Genomic DNA, 16,921 nt, shown 5'->3' with positions numbered 1-16,921 from the left:
TGAAGTGAGCAGGAAGAGGCCAGAGGCTCAAAGGGGACGAAACCCGAATGTAGAGGGAGAACCGTCTGATTCTGGTGAGGGCGAGCAGAAGAAAGGCTAGGAAGGAGGTGGAGCCCTGATAGTAGAGAAGGTGGGGGAAGAGCCTTGTAGGCTGGATTGCACTTCACGGCACTTACACCTGGCCGCCCTTGCCTGTTGGCGTGGCTATTTAATCAGCTAGGCTGGTTTGCTCACCCCACATACTCGGGATTTCCTTTCTCACTGGAGGATGAGCTCAGTAATGGGGACGCAAGGTCAGCGAGGAGCAGTAATGGAGCTGGACGGAGGGAATGGATTTACAGGAGTCAGAACACAACCCTGGACTTGATTTTGACAGGAAAATCCTCAGAAAAGGGCTTCTGAGACAGACATGATCCAGAGATCTTAGACCCAAGTCAAGGATGCTTGTATGAGGGGCTGTGACCCAGAGGTGAGTGGTGTGAGACCCTTGAGGCCGAGCCTCTGGCCAGCAGCAGGTCACCTGGGAATGGCAGGTCAGATCCTGTTGTGAACCTCATATTCAGTCTCTACTTATCTCCAGGCCTCTTCCTTCTCTGACTGAAGCAGCAGACACTTTCAAAGTCCCTTAGGGCTCTGCCAGTCTGCTTCCTATTCTAAAAAGACCCAGACGTAGTGAAGCACAGCATGACGGCATGGAATTCAGGCCGTACCAGCTGACCTGTGCTGTGCTTACTTTGGGCTGGGTACTCTTCTAAGTGTCTCCTACATATTAGCTCACTTAACTCTCACCTCAACCCCACTAAGGACACAGAGCTAGCCGGTGGTGGAGCTGCAGCCAAGCGCAGGCTGCAGGGTTCCTGGACTATGGCGTGTGCTGTACTGCTTCTCAGGACAGATGTCAATCTCCCATTCACCACCTGTGAGGAATGAGATCTGGGGCAGGGCATTTATCCTCTCTGAGCTGGTCCATTACCCTGCAAGAACCGGGAGCAATACCCAAATCAGAAGGCAGGTGAGAATCGCACATGCACTATGTCACGGTCGGCTCAGTACAGGCTTAGCATGGCGTGCGTAATAAACGGCAGCTGCTTCCTTGTTCAGGGTCACAGGACTAGGTGGTGATAGAACCCACATCCCTGACCTGAGCCCCTTCTACTACCTGGGAATCCCGACCTGATCCTAAGGGGACAGTGAAGAGTCCACAATGAACTAAATACAACTCACATCCGATTCTCCCTCTAATCCGCGCCCGCTCGCCATAAAAAAAACCCTACGTTGTTTTTTTTACTTCTTTGTACCTGTATTTTTAAAAAGAAGAAAGTCCCCAAGCTAGTATCAATTTTTTTTTTTTTTTAACTAAAGGGCTATTTCTGCATAATCCTGTGATTATACTTTTATATCCAAAGCATTGCTGTCGGTTTCTCATGGCTCCTTCTCAGCATACATCATACATTACTTCCACTAACAAAATGCGGAATAAGAAAATGGCGGGGAAATGCCCCCTCGTCTGCACAAGAGGCAGAAACAAAGGTCTCTAAGAGAGCACGCTATTTTCATTTTGCAGATAATTATTCCAAGATGAAAAATTTAAAAACAAGTTTCTATGCATTACATTCCTTTATTGCACTTGATCCATTCTGTTTGATGTATAAAAAACAAGTATCTATGATTCTGTATTGAAGTTCATTTTAAACCGCCCACTGATACATGGTGTATACAGCATAAGGAAGACCACAGGCCCTCCCGTTCACCTAGGGCCTGCACACAGCCTCTCCACAGTCCTAATGAGTCCATAAGGATAATTCTGCCAAATGGCAAATTCACATATTCTTCTCTTTATGTGAGTCCCATAAAAACACAAGTTCTTTCATTATCTGAGTTTTGATGTCTGTATTCCTTCTTGTTACCACTGAACCCCAGTGTTTTGAGAAAATAGTTTTCTTTGTAAATATTCCACCAATTCAAGTCTTGATTTTAACATCTCAGTCTCATGATAGGGGATCTATTAGGGAAGGGAAAAAAGGGCTATTATCCTTCACAATCTGTAATGACCTTGTTTTTCTGTGAACTTGTTCCCCACCCTCCCAGCCTTATAACAGAGTGGTAGCTCCCCAAGGGCAAGTTCATGTCTATCTTATCCACCCTGTATCCCAGCACTCAGAACGGTGCCTGGCATATGATGCGGACTCAGTATTTGCTGAATGAAGAAGTGGGCTATCTAAATACAATTCAAACGTGAACACTGTCCTTGAGAAGCTTACAAATTAGTTGTCAAAAGAACATATACAATAAATACAAACAGTAAATGTTAGCGTGAAGCAGCCTGTGCCAGGATCATCAGGGCGCCAGCACTCAGAGGGAGCTGGTGTTTTAGGTGAGGGTGATGGGACAAGCCTGGGGCTGCGTGCTGATGAAGGGACTGATCGCGGATACTCAGTTGGGACACAGCCTGGTGGTGGAAGCACCATAGGCAAGAGAAGGCAGTGGGCTTGGCGGAAGGGAAGAGACCACTCAGCCTGGAGCAGAGGGGCTAGAAGGTGGGTGTGTGCCCGGCACAAACCATGGAGAGCTGTGAACGTTACCATGTAGAGGAGGCTTCACTTTATCCTGTGAGCAGTAAAGACGTGATGAAGGTTTCTGAGCACACGCTGACGTGATTCAAGTCTTAGGGAGGTTAATGTCGGGATGAGCGAGATGGACAGTCATTAAATCAGGGAGAAATTAACGCAAAGCAGATACTCCAATAATGTAAAACTGCTAAAAGCAGCGTGAAGCACAGCTTATGGAGAACACAGGCACGCCCCACTTTTGGAAAACCAAGAATCTGAAAATTCTCTATGTCTAAAGAAAACACTAAGCATTCTGAAATGCCTAATTAGCAAAGTTGATATATACAAGTGTAAGATTCTTGGTCCACTGGGCTGGCAGACCATCTACTACCTTGGAGGAAGTCAGTCTGAATTAGGGATTTACTTCTGGAAAAAAAAGAAGCAGGTGACACTATACCTGAACAACTTCATAACCAAGTAGCCGTAGGTGTCTTTGTTTAATGGCTTCTTTTCCGAGTAAGTTTGTGCCATTTAAACAAAATCTTTTTGGACCATCAATGCACAGTGCTACCCTGAAACATCCAAAAGAAAAAAAAAAAAAGCTTAATTTTTAAAACAATCAAAATATTTACATATTTTTACTTGCCAAAGTTTATTTGGAACTGGGCTATTCCTATGTGCCGATTCCATTTTCAAATAAATAATGTGTTATAATCTATTAAAAAATATACTCAACGTTGATGTTTAGAAAAACTGCAAAGAATTTCCAAAAATTCTATGTTGAAAAGTAGTGTTTTAATTTCCAGAATTATGCTTTTTTACCTTTCAAAGAAAAAAAGATCATTGCTTATTAACCTCAAACAAGTTTTATAATGTGAAAACCACAGTTTTCTTTACCTTTTATGGGCATCGTCATCAGCAGTAAATGGTAATACAAATCCTTCTTCATCTAACTTAATTTCAACATCTGGCAAGAGAAGAAAGGGAAAAATCTTCCTGTGATACCCTCACAAATACTGTCTTCCTTTACTCCTTTGCTCTGTATCAGTTTCTTCCAAATTGCATTTATCAATATGGCTGAAGGCTGCAAAGTAATGACCATAACCAGAGAAGGGTGAGAATTTAACCAGCTGTACGATTAACCAAGTCAGCCTGAAAGTAAGGAGGCTCAACCAGACTAAAACAAGCAACGGGGTTCTAGGTTATCTTCTGTTTAACAGGAACTACTCTTTCTCTTTCTCCTTACAAACAGCAGGCTCCTTCAGAGGACCACCAGTCACCAAAAGTTTAAGCAAAATTAGACATTTATGCATCCCACAGAGCTCATCACCTGCGTTCCAGGAAGCGGTAAGGCACCCTGCATCTGAACACATGGTCCATGGTGGGGGGAGACTCCCCTTCCTTCCCGTCGGGTGTTCTGCCATTCCTTTGTAAAGACAGCCCGTTACAGGAGAGGTGTGCAGTGTGACCACTGAGCCTATGGAACTCTTAAGTCCTCTTTGAGACCGTTTTCTTTTACTCATCAATTAGAAAAACCTGTATGGGAGGACCTGGCCTCTCCAGTCAGCACTGCCCAGTAGGCCTTTCATGATGATGGGAATGCTTCTATCTGGGCTAATATGGTAGCCGCTGACCACACACGGCTACTGAGCATGTGCAGTGTGTGACTAAGGAAGTGAATTTTGAATTTAATTTAATTTAAATAGCCCCGAGTTTTTTTTTTTTTTTTATTAGTAGCCACTATAGTGGACAACACAACCTAGATTATAAACAGTAACATTTACTAAGCACTAATTATGAGCTCTTAGTATGATTATGTATTATCTCATTTAGTACTTACAACTCTTTGAAGTAGATAGTCTTCTTACTCATTTTACAGATGAGGAAGCAGGGAGAAAAATATCAAACACACTGGTCAACATTCTGCTACTATGTGGCAAGCTGGGATTCAAACCCAGACAGTTGTGACCCTAGTGCCCACGAGTCTTATCTGCCTTCAGGAGAGGGGATATTCCATTTTGTATTTCAGAGACCTTCTATGGGCTAGTAAGTTCCATATAGATCTCAAAAGGGGACAGGACTGCTGAGATCCAGGAAACAACAAACTCCCTACTGCTTACCTATCGTATAACAATAGGGTGTCAACACTTTTGAAGCAAAATATGGTCTCGCTCCTAGAAGGTCAAGCAGTCCAATCATCACAGATTTATAAAGTTGAAAATCCACAGGGGTTTCCAGGGAACAGCACGGAGTAAGGAACGATTTCACCTGATATTTAGGAAGAAGCCTGGGACCCTAAAAATTGCACGTACAAATGTGAGAAAGATGAGTAAGGTACAAAATCAGGGAATAGATAGAAGGTAATGAGGTCCTTGGGTATAAAAGATACGAAATTACGTTATAGGCTTGATAGTCTTCCACAACTCAGGACAGGTATCTTTCTTGAAATAATAATGCAGAATACTCTTATTATAGGTTAAGTCTAAGAGATCAAAGTTTCTTTTAAATGTGTTTTAAAAGTAGTCACTGGTCACCATAAAAAATAAATATTACTACAATGCTATCATGGTTCCAGAAACATATCTGTAACTCTTAGAATTGCCTTAAGGACCTTAAGGATGCCCAACTAAATTTTTAATAAAGGAAACTATGATAAAAGTGACATTTCAATTCAAGGAGAAGATGACAGCTATGCAGGCAAATTGCTTATCCATCTGGAAAAGAACAAAGTTAAACTCCTATCAGATACCACAAATGATAATAAATCCAAGGCAGATTAAAAATCTGAGTAAGGAAAACTGTTTTTTTTTTAATTAATAAAATGTATGAACTGTTGTTAGGTGCTGTTGGGTCGGTTCTGACTCACAGCAACCCTGGGTACGACAGAAGGAAACACTGCCCCGTCTTGCACCATCCTCACACTCGTTATGCTTCAGACCATTGTTGCAGCCACGGTGTCAATCCATCTCGTTAAGGGTCTTCCTCTTTTTCACCGACCCTCCACTTTACCAAGCACAATGTCCTTCCCCAGAGACTGATCCCTCTGGATAACATGTCCACAGCATGTGAGATGAAGTCTTACCATCCTTGCTTCCATTAAGCATTCTGGCTGTACTTCTTCCAAGACAGATTTGTTTGTTCTTCTGGCAGTCCACGGTATATTTGATATTCTTCGCCAACACCATAATTCAAAGGCATTGATTCGTCTTCTGTCTTCCTTATTCACTGTCCAGCTTTTGTATGCATAGGAGGCGACTGAAAACACCACGGCTTGGGTCAGGCGCACCTTAGTCTTCAAGGTGACATCTTTGCTTTAAAGAGGTCTTTTGCTACAGATTTGCCCAGTGCAATGTGTCTTTTGATTTCTTCACTGCAGCTTCGATGGGTGTTGATTGTGGATGCAAGTAAAATGAAATCCTTGACAACCTCAATCCTTTCTCCATTAATCATGGTGTTGCTCATTAGTCCAGTAGTGAGGATTTTTATTTTATGTTGAGGTGTAATCTATACTGAACGCTGTAGTCTTTGATATTCACCGATAAGTGCTCCAAGTCTCTTCACTTTCAGCAAGCGAGGTTGTACCATCTGTGTATCACAGGTTGTCAACGAATCTCCCAATAGCCCTCATACTGCATTCTTTTTCACATAGTCCAGCTTCTCTCATTATCATCAGATACCCCTAAATGTGATGCAGATTTAAGTATGGAGGGCCAGTCAGGGGAGGACCAAGCCTGGTGATGCTATTTCTCATCACAGACAAGGTGTGCAGTAGTTAGGAGAATCAATCTTGAAAGTACTTATACAGAAAGTTCACCTCCGCCTGAACTAAACCCTACCAGGTAAGGCAACATTTCCAGGTTGGATTAAAACGTACTCAGAAATGATTTAGGGTTTGGTCATTCCAGAGAGTCACAGTTTTACATCAAACAGAAGAAACGATGCATTTGAAACAGATGAAGACCCTCAGTGAGCTGGACTGACACAGTGGCTGCAACAACGGGCACACGGTGAGGACGGCGCAGGGCCAGGCAGTGTTTTGTTCTTTTGTACACAGGGTCACTCTGGTGGTTGAGGTTGTGTGTCGACTTGGCTGGGCCACGATCCTCAGTGATTTGACAGTCGTATGATGGTGTGATCACTTCCGTGATGAGATTTGATATTATGTGATCACCTCTATGATGAGCAGCCCATCAGCTGAGAGGGCGTTTCCTTGGGCGTGTGGGCTGCATCGAATGAAAGTGGGTATTCTGGCAAGGCTTGTGGCTTTTGCTCGTTCCGGATCCTGCAGCTGGCGCCTGCTCACCTGATCTCCGGTTCTTGGGACTTGAGCTAGCAGCTTACCTGTGGGCTTGCCTGCCGATCTTTGGGATCACAGATTGATGGGTCCCAGAGATCAGCAGGCAAGACTGCAGCTAAGCTGCTAGCTCAAGTCCCAAGAGCCAGCGATCAGGTGAACAGGAGACCCTGGTGGCACAGTGGTGAAGAGCTATGCCTGCTAACCAAAAGGTCAGCAGCTTGAATCCACTAGGTGCTCCTTGGAAACTGTACGGGGCAGTTCTACTCTGTCCCACAGGGTTGCTACGAATTGAAATCGACTCGAGAGCAATGGGTTTGGTTTTTTGGTTTTGATCTTCTCAGCCTGTGAACAAGAGCCCTGCCCTCTGACCTGCTGATCCTGGGTCCATCAGCCTCTGTGGCTACATTCATCAGGAGAAACCTGACCCACGGACTTGGGATGTTTCAACCTCTACAACCGCGTGAGCCATTTCCTTGAAGCATATATATATTTATATGTTTTACTGGTTTTGCTTCTCTAGAGAACCCAGCCAAAGACAGTCACTATGAGTCAGAATTGACTCGATAGCACCAAACAACTACATACCTAACAGCTATCAGGGTGCAAAAACTAAAACCCTCACAGTGAATCTAGGAATACTAAGACTCCTATATTATACCCTCAGCACTTGACAGAACCGTCTAAGAAATCTCATACAGCAAGAAATTGGTTTTACAAGTGCAAGAATACAGGCATGGGGTGAATTTATCACTGAAAAGGCTATTTTGTGGCAATCATCGAGTAAAAGGAGCTCTGATGGTGCAGTGGTTAAGCACTCCGCTGCTAACTGAAAGGTTGGCAGTTCAAACCCACCAGCTGCTCCGTGAGACAAAGATGTGGCAGTCTGCTTACGTAAAGATTACGGCCTTGGAAACTCTATGGGGCAGTTCCACTCTGTCCTATGGGGTTACTATGAGTTGGAATTGACTAGCCAGCAGTAGGTATCAAGTAAATGAAACTTTTACTTTTTAATGACATTATTGAGATAGGTCGAAAGAGAAGGAACTTAGAACCTACAGACTGGGAAAAATTTTGGGCTACAACATATCTGATAATGGTCTAATCTTTAATATCTATAATATACTGTAATACCGCAACGACAAAAAGACAAACAATCCAATTAAAAAATGGGCAAAAGATATGAACAGAAACTTCACCAAAGACAACATTTAGATGGCTAACAGACACATGAGGAAATGCTCATGATCATTAGCCATTAGAGAAATGCAAACTGAAACTATAATGAGATATCATCTTACCCCAACGAGGCTGGCACTAATCCAAAAAACACAAAATAACAAATGTTGGAGAGATTGGAAATCTTATGCAGTGCTGGTGGGAATATAAAATGCTACAACCACTTTGGAAAATGATTTGACACTTCCTTAAAAACTAGAAATAAAAATACCATATGATACAGCAATCCCACTCCTAGGAACATACCCAAGAGAAATAAGAGCTGTCACACGAATAGACATACGCACACTCATGTTCACTACAGCACTATTCACGATAGCAAAAAGATGGAAACAACCTACATGCCCGTTAATAAACGAATGGATAAACAAATTATGGTACACACACACAATAGAGTACTACGCAATGATAAAGAACAATGATGAACCCATGAAATGCCTCACAACATGCATGAATCTGAAGGGCATTATGCTGAGTGAAATTACTCACAGATGGACAACGGTTGTATGAGATCACTATTGTAAGAACTTAGAAATAAGCATTCTTTGATGGTTATGAAGGTAGAGAGGGAGGGAGGGGGAAATCACGAACTAGACAGTAGACAATCAACTTCAGTGAAGGCAAAGACAGCACACAACCCAGGGGAAGTCAGTACAACTGGACCAAAGCAAAAGCTAAAAAGTGTCCTGGACACATCCAAACACTTGAGAGACAGAGTAGCTGGTGCTGGTGCTGGGGACCATAGTTTTGGGGAACATATAGGTCAACTTGCATAACAAAGTTTATTAGGAAAATGGTTTGCATTCCATTTTGGTGAGTGGCGTCTAGGGTCTTAAAAGCTTGCGAATGGCCATTTAAGATACATCAGTTGGTCCCATCCCACCTGCAGCAAAGGAGAATGAAGAAAACCAAAGACACAAGGAAAATATTAGCCCAAATGACTAAAGGATCCCATTAACCACAGACTCCATCAGCCTGAGATCAGAAAAACTAGATGGTGCCCAACTACCACCCTGCTACCACCAATGACAGCCCTGACAAGGAACACAACACAGTCCTGCACAGAGCAGGAGAGAAATGTAGAACAGAACTCAAATTCACATTAAAAGACCAGACATACTGGTCTGACAGAGACTAGAGGAACCTCTAAAACTATGGCCCCCAAACACATTGTTAACCCAGGATGGAAATCATTCCTGAAGCTCACTCTTCAAGACAAAGATGAGACAGGACTATAAAACAAAAAACAATACATGTGAGGAAAGTGCTTCTTTGTTTGATCAGATACATGAGACCAAGTGTGGGCAGCTCCTGCCCAAAAGCAGGATGAGAAGACAGGAAGGGACAGGAACTGGACACACGGACACCGGGAATCTGGGGGGGAAAGGGGAAGGGTGCTGTCACATTGTGGGGATTGCAACTAATTCATGTAACAATACGTGTATAAATTTTTGTATGAGAAATTAACTCGAGCTGTACACTTTCACCTAAAGCACAATAAAAAAGAAATACATGGCACGGGCAGAAAGTGCTACAGAATGCCGATTTTTCCCTCCCTGCATCTTAATTTCCTCAATTATTAACAATCTACACGTCAGACACAGATTTATAATTTTCTAAAAAAAAAAAAGAGAGAGAGAGAGAACTTAAAAGATTTCACGGGGGGGGCCAAAGAAAACTTTTTTTTTTTACCTTATAGAAGGGGCATTCTAGGATGGAGGTTAGGGAAAGCTGTGTCAGTTGTGCCAGACTCAACCTGTCCAAATAGGGCTCTTGACCTGAAATAAAAAGCACCCAAGTCACGGCTGAGTTTGAGCTGCGGTATGCACAGTGAGAGGACATCGTGTACGTGCACCATGAATCCAGCCGCTCCAGAAATCATGTATTTTTATGGGATACTAGGAAATAAGCTTGTTAGAACTAATTATGCCCTTATTTGTCACCAATGAAATCTCACTTTGACTTCTAAGAACCCAAGACCCGAACTACAGAATATAACCTAAAGTGACAAAATATGTTAGTGGAATTACAAATTTCCCAAAACTATGGAGATTCAGAAATTTGATGTATTTGGGTGGCCCTGAATGAAGATGAACAATGCCATCCTCTGGGGGGGCATCGGGGTAGGGGGGTGACAGGTGCTCTCTCATCAAAGACTGTAACGTGACGGTGGGTATCACCACACCGCCGCACCATGTGCCCATAAGGACGTGGCAGCCCCGCAGCTAGGGAAGCAGTCTGTCCGCCCGAACCACCTTCCTCCCTCTGCACGATGTCCTCGCGGTCTTTGACCTGCGAGACCTGTGCTTACAGCGTCTGCCACTTCACATCTTTCTCCAAACTGTTTTGCAAGAGAAATAAAGGCAAAGGGGCAGACTTCGAAACATTACAAGCCCAAATGTTAATTTTTCCCTCTCACAAGTTACAACCGACTCACCCTGCAGCTGTTGAAGGAAATAAGGGCTAAAAATTTTTGCCATAAAGTTGACGGGATGGCGTTCAATAAGCGAACATGAATGGAGGAGTTTCAATAGCATCTTGGGTGGGAAGTGACTGAAGTGAGTGAACAGCGTGTTTTCTAGCTTCCTAAATAACGCAGGGGCGTTTGGCGGCAAGTAATTGAGTTTGCCAAATGGTTCAATTAACTCAGAAATCTGACAAGGTGAAAATTTTTCTGACTGGCAAACAAAACTTTCTGCCACTGCATTCAAGATGGGTTTTGAAAGAATCAGTTTTGTACTGCAGTACTTGGTGATTTTGCTGACCACCTCAGGTTTCAAAGCCAGACAAAGCGCGGGTACATGTTGCTCAAGGGCTTTCATGAAAAATCTGTCGTTGTGCCCAAAGTATATGAAAGCCTCTAAGACATTGCCCAGCTCTTCACTAGTGAAACGGGGGATGTGCCTCACTGCATACTTGCCCAGCTTTATCACCAGAGGAAGCGCCTGGGTTTGATCGAGAGTCACTAGGGCACCGAGTAACTGACTTATGGACTTAGGACTCAGGCTGTAAACAACCGACAGAGAGAGCCTGTTTATCTTATTCAGAAACGTCTGGTATTGGTCCACTTTTTCAGGACATGCCTGGAGTATTCTATAAAGGGCCATGATATCCTCTGGGGAAAATTTTTCTAATTCTTCACCTTGCAGTTGACCTATAATCTGTTCGAGCATCACACAGCTTGGATCCCGCAATTTAATCAGACTTTCCCCAAGAATACAAAGATGGTGGACTTCCAGGCCGCCCTTTTGGAGACGGTTCTGGCATTCTGCCACTAGGTTCTCTAACGAGCTACCCTGAGGATCTACACGTGCCAGAGTCAGGGCCTGCACAGCTGTCACCAAAGCAGCGTTGGTCAGATTTGGAGATTCCCGTTCACACCGAAAGCATAAAGCCTTGAAGACGTGATTCTCCAGGATTTCTTCTGGCAGCCTTCCAGTGCCATCTTTCTTTTCTACTTCCCAGATCCTCTGTAAAGCTCCTGCTGCCCCAGCATCAGGCAGCGTTTCCAGGGTGCCTACAAAACTCAGCACTTCTTCCGATGAACTGAAGTCATTTAGCCTCCTGTAAAACACCTGTTCGTCCATGTGTTTAATGTTTTGTTCAAGCCTGTCCCAGTCGTGCACTCGAGAAGATGCTGGTTGGCCAACTGGCTGAGGCTCATTTCCGTTTTCAGAATGGAAGTTTTTACAACAGGCGTGACGGGACCTGACCCTGGAGGGGGCTGGTTGTAGTGAAAAGAACCAGTAGCAGGGATGCTCCCTGAATGCCTTGTGGAAATGGCTCACAGGCTGACTCTTCAGAGCGGCCAGGGCTCCCTGTATCCGGAAATCACACAAGTGAGAAAGGTTCCTCCGCAGAGTGACTAAAGCCATGTTGCCAGGTTCTCAATGCCTCTTGATCTATAACAAAATTAAAGGAAAAAAAACACGGTCAAAGACATTGAGAACGTGATTCCACTCAACATCAGTGTCCACGAAACTAAGGCTGAGTACCAAAAAAAAAAAAAAAAGTGGTTAATAAAAATCCCACTGAAATAGAAGACCAGGAGGGCAGGGTCTCTATATCCCAGAGCCTAGAAAAATGGCTTTCATTTGCCAGGCACTGTTGCCAGTGCTAGAGCAGAAGGCTTGCACTTGACTGCTGACCGAAAGGTCAGCGCTCTGAACCACCCCGCAGAAGAAAGGCCTGGTGGCCTGCCGCTGTAAAGACTGCAGCCAAGAAGACCCCATGGAGCAGCTCCGCTCTGTGACACATGGGGCTGCTGGGAGTCCGAACTGACTCCACAGCCAGGCGTGAGTGCTTCATGAGCCTGAATTAACCCTCCCAACAACACAGCGAACGAGGCCCTTCCATTCTTGTTTCACCAGTGAGCCTAGCGCAGCACAGACAAGTTATTTTGCCAAGCTGACACCGCTCGCCTAAGTGCTGGGATTCAAAATGAGGCTATCCAGCTCTTGACCAACAGTAAAAATTAGAGTTGAGTTGATTTTGACTCATAGCGACCCCATGTGACAGAGCAGAACTGCCCCATAGACTTTCCTAAGATGTAATCTTTATAAGAGCAGATAGCCAGGTCTTTCTTCCCCACAGCCGCTGGGTGGGTTCAAACCTCCAACCTTTCCCTTAGCAGCCAAGCACTTAACCATTGCACCACCAGGGCTCTCTCTTGACAACACCCCCTAAATATTGGTTGAAAAAAAGAACTGCATTTAGGTAAAAGTAAATCTACTAGAAAATGGCAACGTTAAATGGTCTCATTCCAGACAGGCGGAAGCAAGGCATGCCTAAAGAAAGCATCTACCGACCTGAGGTGCGGACTTCTCCTCGGAGTTGGGATTGGATTAGGACTGAGGAAGGTCGAGATCAGGCTTTGAAAATGGAAAAAACAACAAGAGCAATGAGGGGGGAAGTGGGGGCCATCTGGCCGGAATTGAGCCCCCTCTGGAAATTTGGGAGAGAAGTCTGCAGAACACAGGGAGGGGAGTCCTGTACCCCCACACCCACGGCCCCCTGGGAGCGGGTGGGCCCGGGACCTCGGACCTGGGACCCTGCACCCACATCCAGGCACCCGTACACCCGGCGCCCCCACACCCACGGGCCCCTGGGAGCGGGTGGGCCCCGGACCCTGCACCCACGTCCGGGCACCCGTACACACGGCGCCCCCACACCCACGGGCCCCTGGGAGCGGGTGGACCCCGGACCCTGCACCCACGTCCGGGCACCCGTACACCTGGCGCCCCCACACCCACGGGCCCCTGGGAGCGGGTGGACCCCGGACCCTGCACCCACGTCCGGACACCCGTACACCTGGCGCCCCCACACCCACGGGCCCCTGGGAGCGGGTGGACCCCGGACCCTGCACCCACGTCCGGGCACCCGTACACCTGGCGCCCCCACACCCACGGGCCCCTGGGAGCGGGTGGACCCCGGACCCTGCACCCACGTCCGGACACCCGTACACCTGGCGCCCCCACACCCACGGGCCCCTGGGAGCGGGTGGACCCCGGACCCTGCACCCACGTCCGGGCACCCGTACACCTGGCGCCCACACACCCTCACGCCTACACCCGACGCCCCCAATCCCACGGCCCCAACACCGGGTCCACCGTGAGCTGCGCTGGGGCCCGGAGCCGCGCCCGAGGAGAGCTGACGGCAGAGCCCCGAGCCCGCAGCCGGCCGATACCTACCTGGCCCGGCTCCCGGGTGACAAGCGCTGCGTGGGCTCCGCGCGCGACTGCGGCGAGCTTCCGGGCATGCGCGGAGGAGGTCGTCCGGGCACCGCCCCCACGCTCAGCACGCTGTGATTGGCTCCGGCTCCCCGGGCCAAGTTTCCTATTGGTCCGGGCACCGAGCATGCGCGCTTCGAGAGCCTTCCCGGCGGGCCACACACAAGTCAGGGCCTCCGGGGGCAGGTGAGGGCGCTCGGCGGGCAGGTGAGGGCGCTCGGCGGGCAGGTGGGGCCGCTCGGCGGGCAGGTGAGGGCGCTCGGCGGGCAGGTGGGGCCGCTCGGCGGGCAGGTGAGGGCGCTCGGCGGGCAGGTGGGGCCGCTCGGCGGGCAGGTGAGGGCGCTCGGCGGGCAGGTGGGGCCGCTCGGCGCCGTTCCCGGCCTGGTTCTCGCCCCGTCGGGCTCCGGAGTGGGCCGGTCCGAGATCCCCGTCTCCCCGTGTCCCCCGCCTGGGGCCTCCCCGCCCCGCCGCGTCGTTTGCTTCTTTTAGAAGTGCGAGCCTGCAACTTTGAGAGGCGAGCGCCCCTCCTCCTCGGCGGGCGTCCTTCCTCCTATGGCATCTATCTCTCCTTCTATGGCGTCTGTTCCTCCTCCTACCGCGTGTGTCCTTCCTTCCGCGTGCTTTTCAGGACTTGAGTAAATGCACATCGGGGGCGCGGGGAACTGGGGGGTGTCTGGAAGGTGCATGCCCTGGAAACTCTGGAATGTTCCTGGCAAGCCTTGGTGACTCCTGCCCCACTGACTCTCCGTGTGACCTGGGGCCGGCCAGTCCCAGAGAAACCTGAGAGGAACTACCTTCTTTACAAGGTGGTTGCAGGGGCTAAGGAGGCTCCCCTCGGTGGTGCAAGAGGTTAAGCACTTTGCTTGCTACTCACCAAAAGGTTGTTCGTTCCTGTCTACCTAGAGGCTCCTCACGAGAAAGGCCTGGGTGTCTGTCCCCTTAAGGGTAAGTACTAAGCTGCCAAGCTGAAACGTCTGCGGTTCAAACCCGACATCTCTCCTTGGATAAAATGCCTGGACATCTCCTCTCCTAAGGATTCCAGCCTAGGAAACCCCAGGGGGCAGCTCTGCTGTGTCCCGTGGGGTTGCTGTGAGTTGGTATTGAGAGGACAGCACCCAAGAACATTATTTTCGAAAGGTCACAGCCATTGAAAACCCTGTGGTGCACAGTTCTACTCTGCACTCGTGGGGTTGCCCTAAGTCAGAATCCACTCTTTGGTTTTGTAGGAATTAAGGATTAAGCTCTACAATTAATGGGAATTCCGGAACACTTAATTGTGCTCATGAGGAACCTTTACATAGATCAAGAGGCAGTTGTTCGGACAGAACAAGGGGCTACTGATTGGTTTAAAGTCAGGAAAGGTGTGCGTCAGGTTTGTATTCTTTAACCATACCTAAATTAAATAAATAAATAAATAAAAATATAAAAAATAAATAATTTTTTTATTTTTATTCAATGTGTATGCTGAGCAAAAAACACGAGAAGCTGGACTATATGAAAAAGAATGGGGTATCAGGTTTGGGGGAAGACTTATTAACAACCTGCGTTATGGGGATGACACAACCTTGCTTGCTGAAAGTGAAGAGGACTTGAAGCACTTGCTAATGAAGATCAAAGACTACAACCTTCAGTATGGATTGCACCTCAATATAAAGAAAACAAAAATCCTTACAACTGGACCAATGAGCAACATCATGATAAATGGAGAAAAGATCGAAGTTGTCAAGGATTTCATTTTACTTGGATCCATAATCAACACCCATGGAAGCAGCAGTCAAGAAATCAAAAGACACGTTGCATTGGGCAGATCAGCTGCAAAGGACCTCATTAAAGTGTTGAAAAGCAAAGCTGTCACCCTGAAGACTAAGGTGCACCTGACCCAAGCCATTGTATTTTCAATCACATCATATGCATGTGAAAGCTGGACAATGAATAAGGAAGACCAAAGAAGAATTGACGCCTTTGAATTGTGGTGTTGGTGAAGAATATTGAATATACCGTAGACTGCCAAAAGAACGAACAAATCTGTCTTGGAAGAAGTGCGGCCAGAATGCTCCTTAGAGGCAAGGATGGTGAGACTGCATCTTACATACTTTGGACATGTTGTCAGGAGGGATCTTTCCCTGGAGAAGGACATCATGCTTGGCAAAGTACAGGGTCAGCGGAAAAGAGGAAGACCCTCAACGAGGTGGATTGACACAGTGGCTGCAACAATGGCCTCAGGTATAACAATGATTGTAAGGATGGTGCAGGACCGGGCGATGTCTCCTTCTGTTGTGCATAGGGTTGCTCTGGGTTGGAACCGACTCGACGATGGCACCTAACAACAACAAGGATTAATCCTCTAAAGTGTCTGGAACATAGGTTGGCTCCTAGGAAGTGTTCAGTGTTACCTAAAGTAATAAGCGATGGGGTTTTCATGTTGACGTTTCTGCAGTACTTGGTCGCTTCTGTGTGTGTGGTGTCTTCATGTTGTTCTTTGCTGTTTGCTCGTCCATTTGTTTATCTTATTGAGCGCATACTGTGTGCCAGGAGCTGTTGTGGCCCATAAGGGTAGCCTGCACTTTTACTTTTTATCTTGTTACCTAACAATTATTTTATCTGTTAATTTCTTTATGGTGTAATTTGTTCTTAGGTATAATTGGCCGGGAAAAAGAAAAAAATTGCTCTCAAGTCGATTCCAAGGCATAGCAACCTTATAGGACAGAGTAGAGCTGCTCCATTGGGTTTCCGAGGAGTGGCTGGTGGATTCGAACTGCGTATCTTTTGGTTAGCAGCTGAGCTCTTAGCCGCTACTGGGGGGCATGAAACTGTTGGTTGCCCATTTGTCAAAAGCCAAAATTTGGGTTTGGGTTTCAGTTTAATCGTTTAATCTGTCAAAACTAACAGTCCCGAGGTTTAGGCATAGTGAGTGAGTATTGGCAAAAGTCTGTGAGTGACTATTATTTTGCTCCTGGTTACTTTTTCGGGAAAAAACTTATTAGGTGCCCTCAAGTCAGTTCCAACTCATAGCCGCCCTATGCACAACAGAACGAAATGCTCCCCGGTCCTGCGCCATCCTCACAATCGTTGCAGCCACTGTGTCAGGCCATCTTGTTGAGGAAAAACGT

At 46.8% G+C, this 16,921-nt stretch overlaps 2 protein-coding genes across 16 annotated transcripts in view; one reads left to right on the top strand and one right to left on the bottom strand.

Annotated features, from left to right (window-relative positions):
* Window positions 1-1,607: 1,607 nt before the first annotated feature.
* On the bottom strand, window positions 1,608-13,860 carry FASTKD3 (FAST kinase domains 3). Of its 4 annotated transcripts, XM_049860778.1 has the most exons (8): window positions 13,773-13,860; window positions 12,891-12,953; window positions 10,520-11,984; window positions 9,775-9,860; window positions 4,670-4,844; window positions 3,447-3,516; window positions 3,007-3,121; window positions 1,608-2,002 (listed from the first exon to the last, which is right to left on the bottom strand). In XM_049860778.1, exons 3-8 carry the CDS (start codon window positions 11,955-11,957, stop codon window positions 1,904-1,906), a joined length of 1,983 nt encoding a protein of 660 aa, XP_049716735.1. In that variant the 5' UTR covers window positions 11,958-11,984; window positions 12,891-12,953; window positions 13,773-13,860; the 3' UTR covers window positions 1,608-1,903. The 4 variants fall into 4 exon arrangements, 3 of the variants coding, with proteins under 3 accessions (XP_049716735.1, XP_049716744.1, XP_049716752.1); XM_049860787.1 differs by lacking the exon at window positions 12,891-12,953 and having other exon boundaries at window positions 13,773-13,855; XR_007514154.1 differs by lacking the exons at window positions 1,608-2,002; window positions 4,670-4,844 and having other exon boundaries at window positions 3,094-3,121; window positions 3,447-3,633.
* Window positions 13,861-13,938: 78 nt separating this feature from the next.
* Window positions 13,939-16,921, top strand: part of MTRR (5-methyltetrahydrofolate-homocysteine methyltransferase reductase) — a 49,831-nt gene continuing 46,848 nt past the window's right edge. Inside the window, exons 1-2 of one of the 12 annotated variants that reach the window (XM_049860709.1) lie at window positions 13,980-14,018; window positions 14,124-14,144. Coding sequence is in view for 1 of the 12 variants with exons in the window: in XM_049860664.1 (XP_049716621.1) it covers window positions 13,939-13,997 (59 nt within the window). In the remaining 11 variants the exon portion in view is untranslated. Of the gene's footprint in view, window positions 14,166-16,921 lie in introns of all 12 variants that reach the window. The other 11 variants (XM_049860700.1, XM_049860664.1, XM_049860673.1 and 8 more) reach the window with 11 other exon arrangements.

This window comes from Elephas maximus, chromosome 2, assembly GCF_024166365.1.
Source record: "Elephas maximus indicus isolate mEleMax1 chromosome 2, mEleMax1 primary haplotype, whole genome shotgun sequence".
NCBI classification, from domain to species: domain Eukaryota; kingdom Metazoa; phylum Chordata; class Mammalia; order Proboscidea; family Elephantidae; genus Elephas; species Elephas maximus.
Note: the sequence above shows the minus strand (reverse complement) of the source record. Positions and strands in the feature narration are given on the sequence as shown.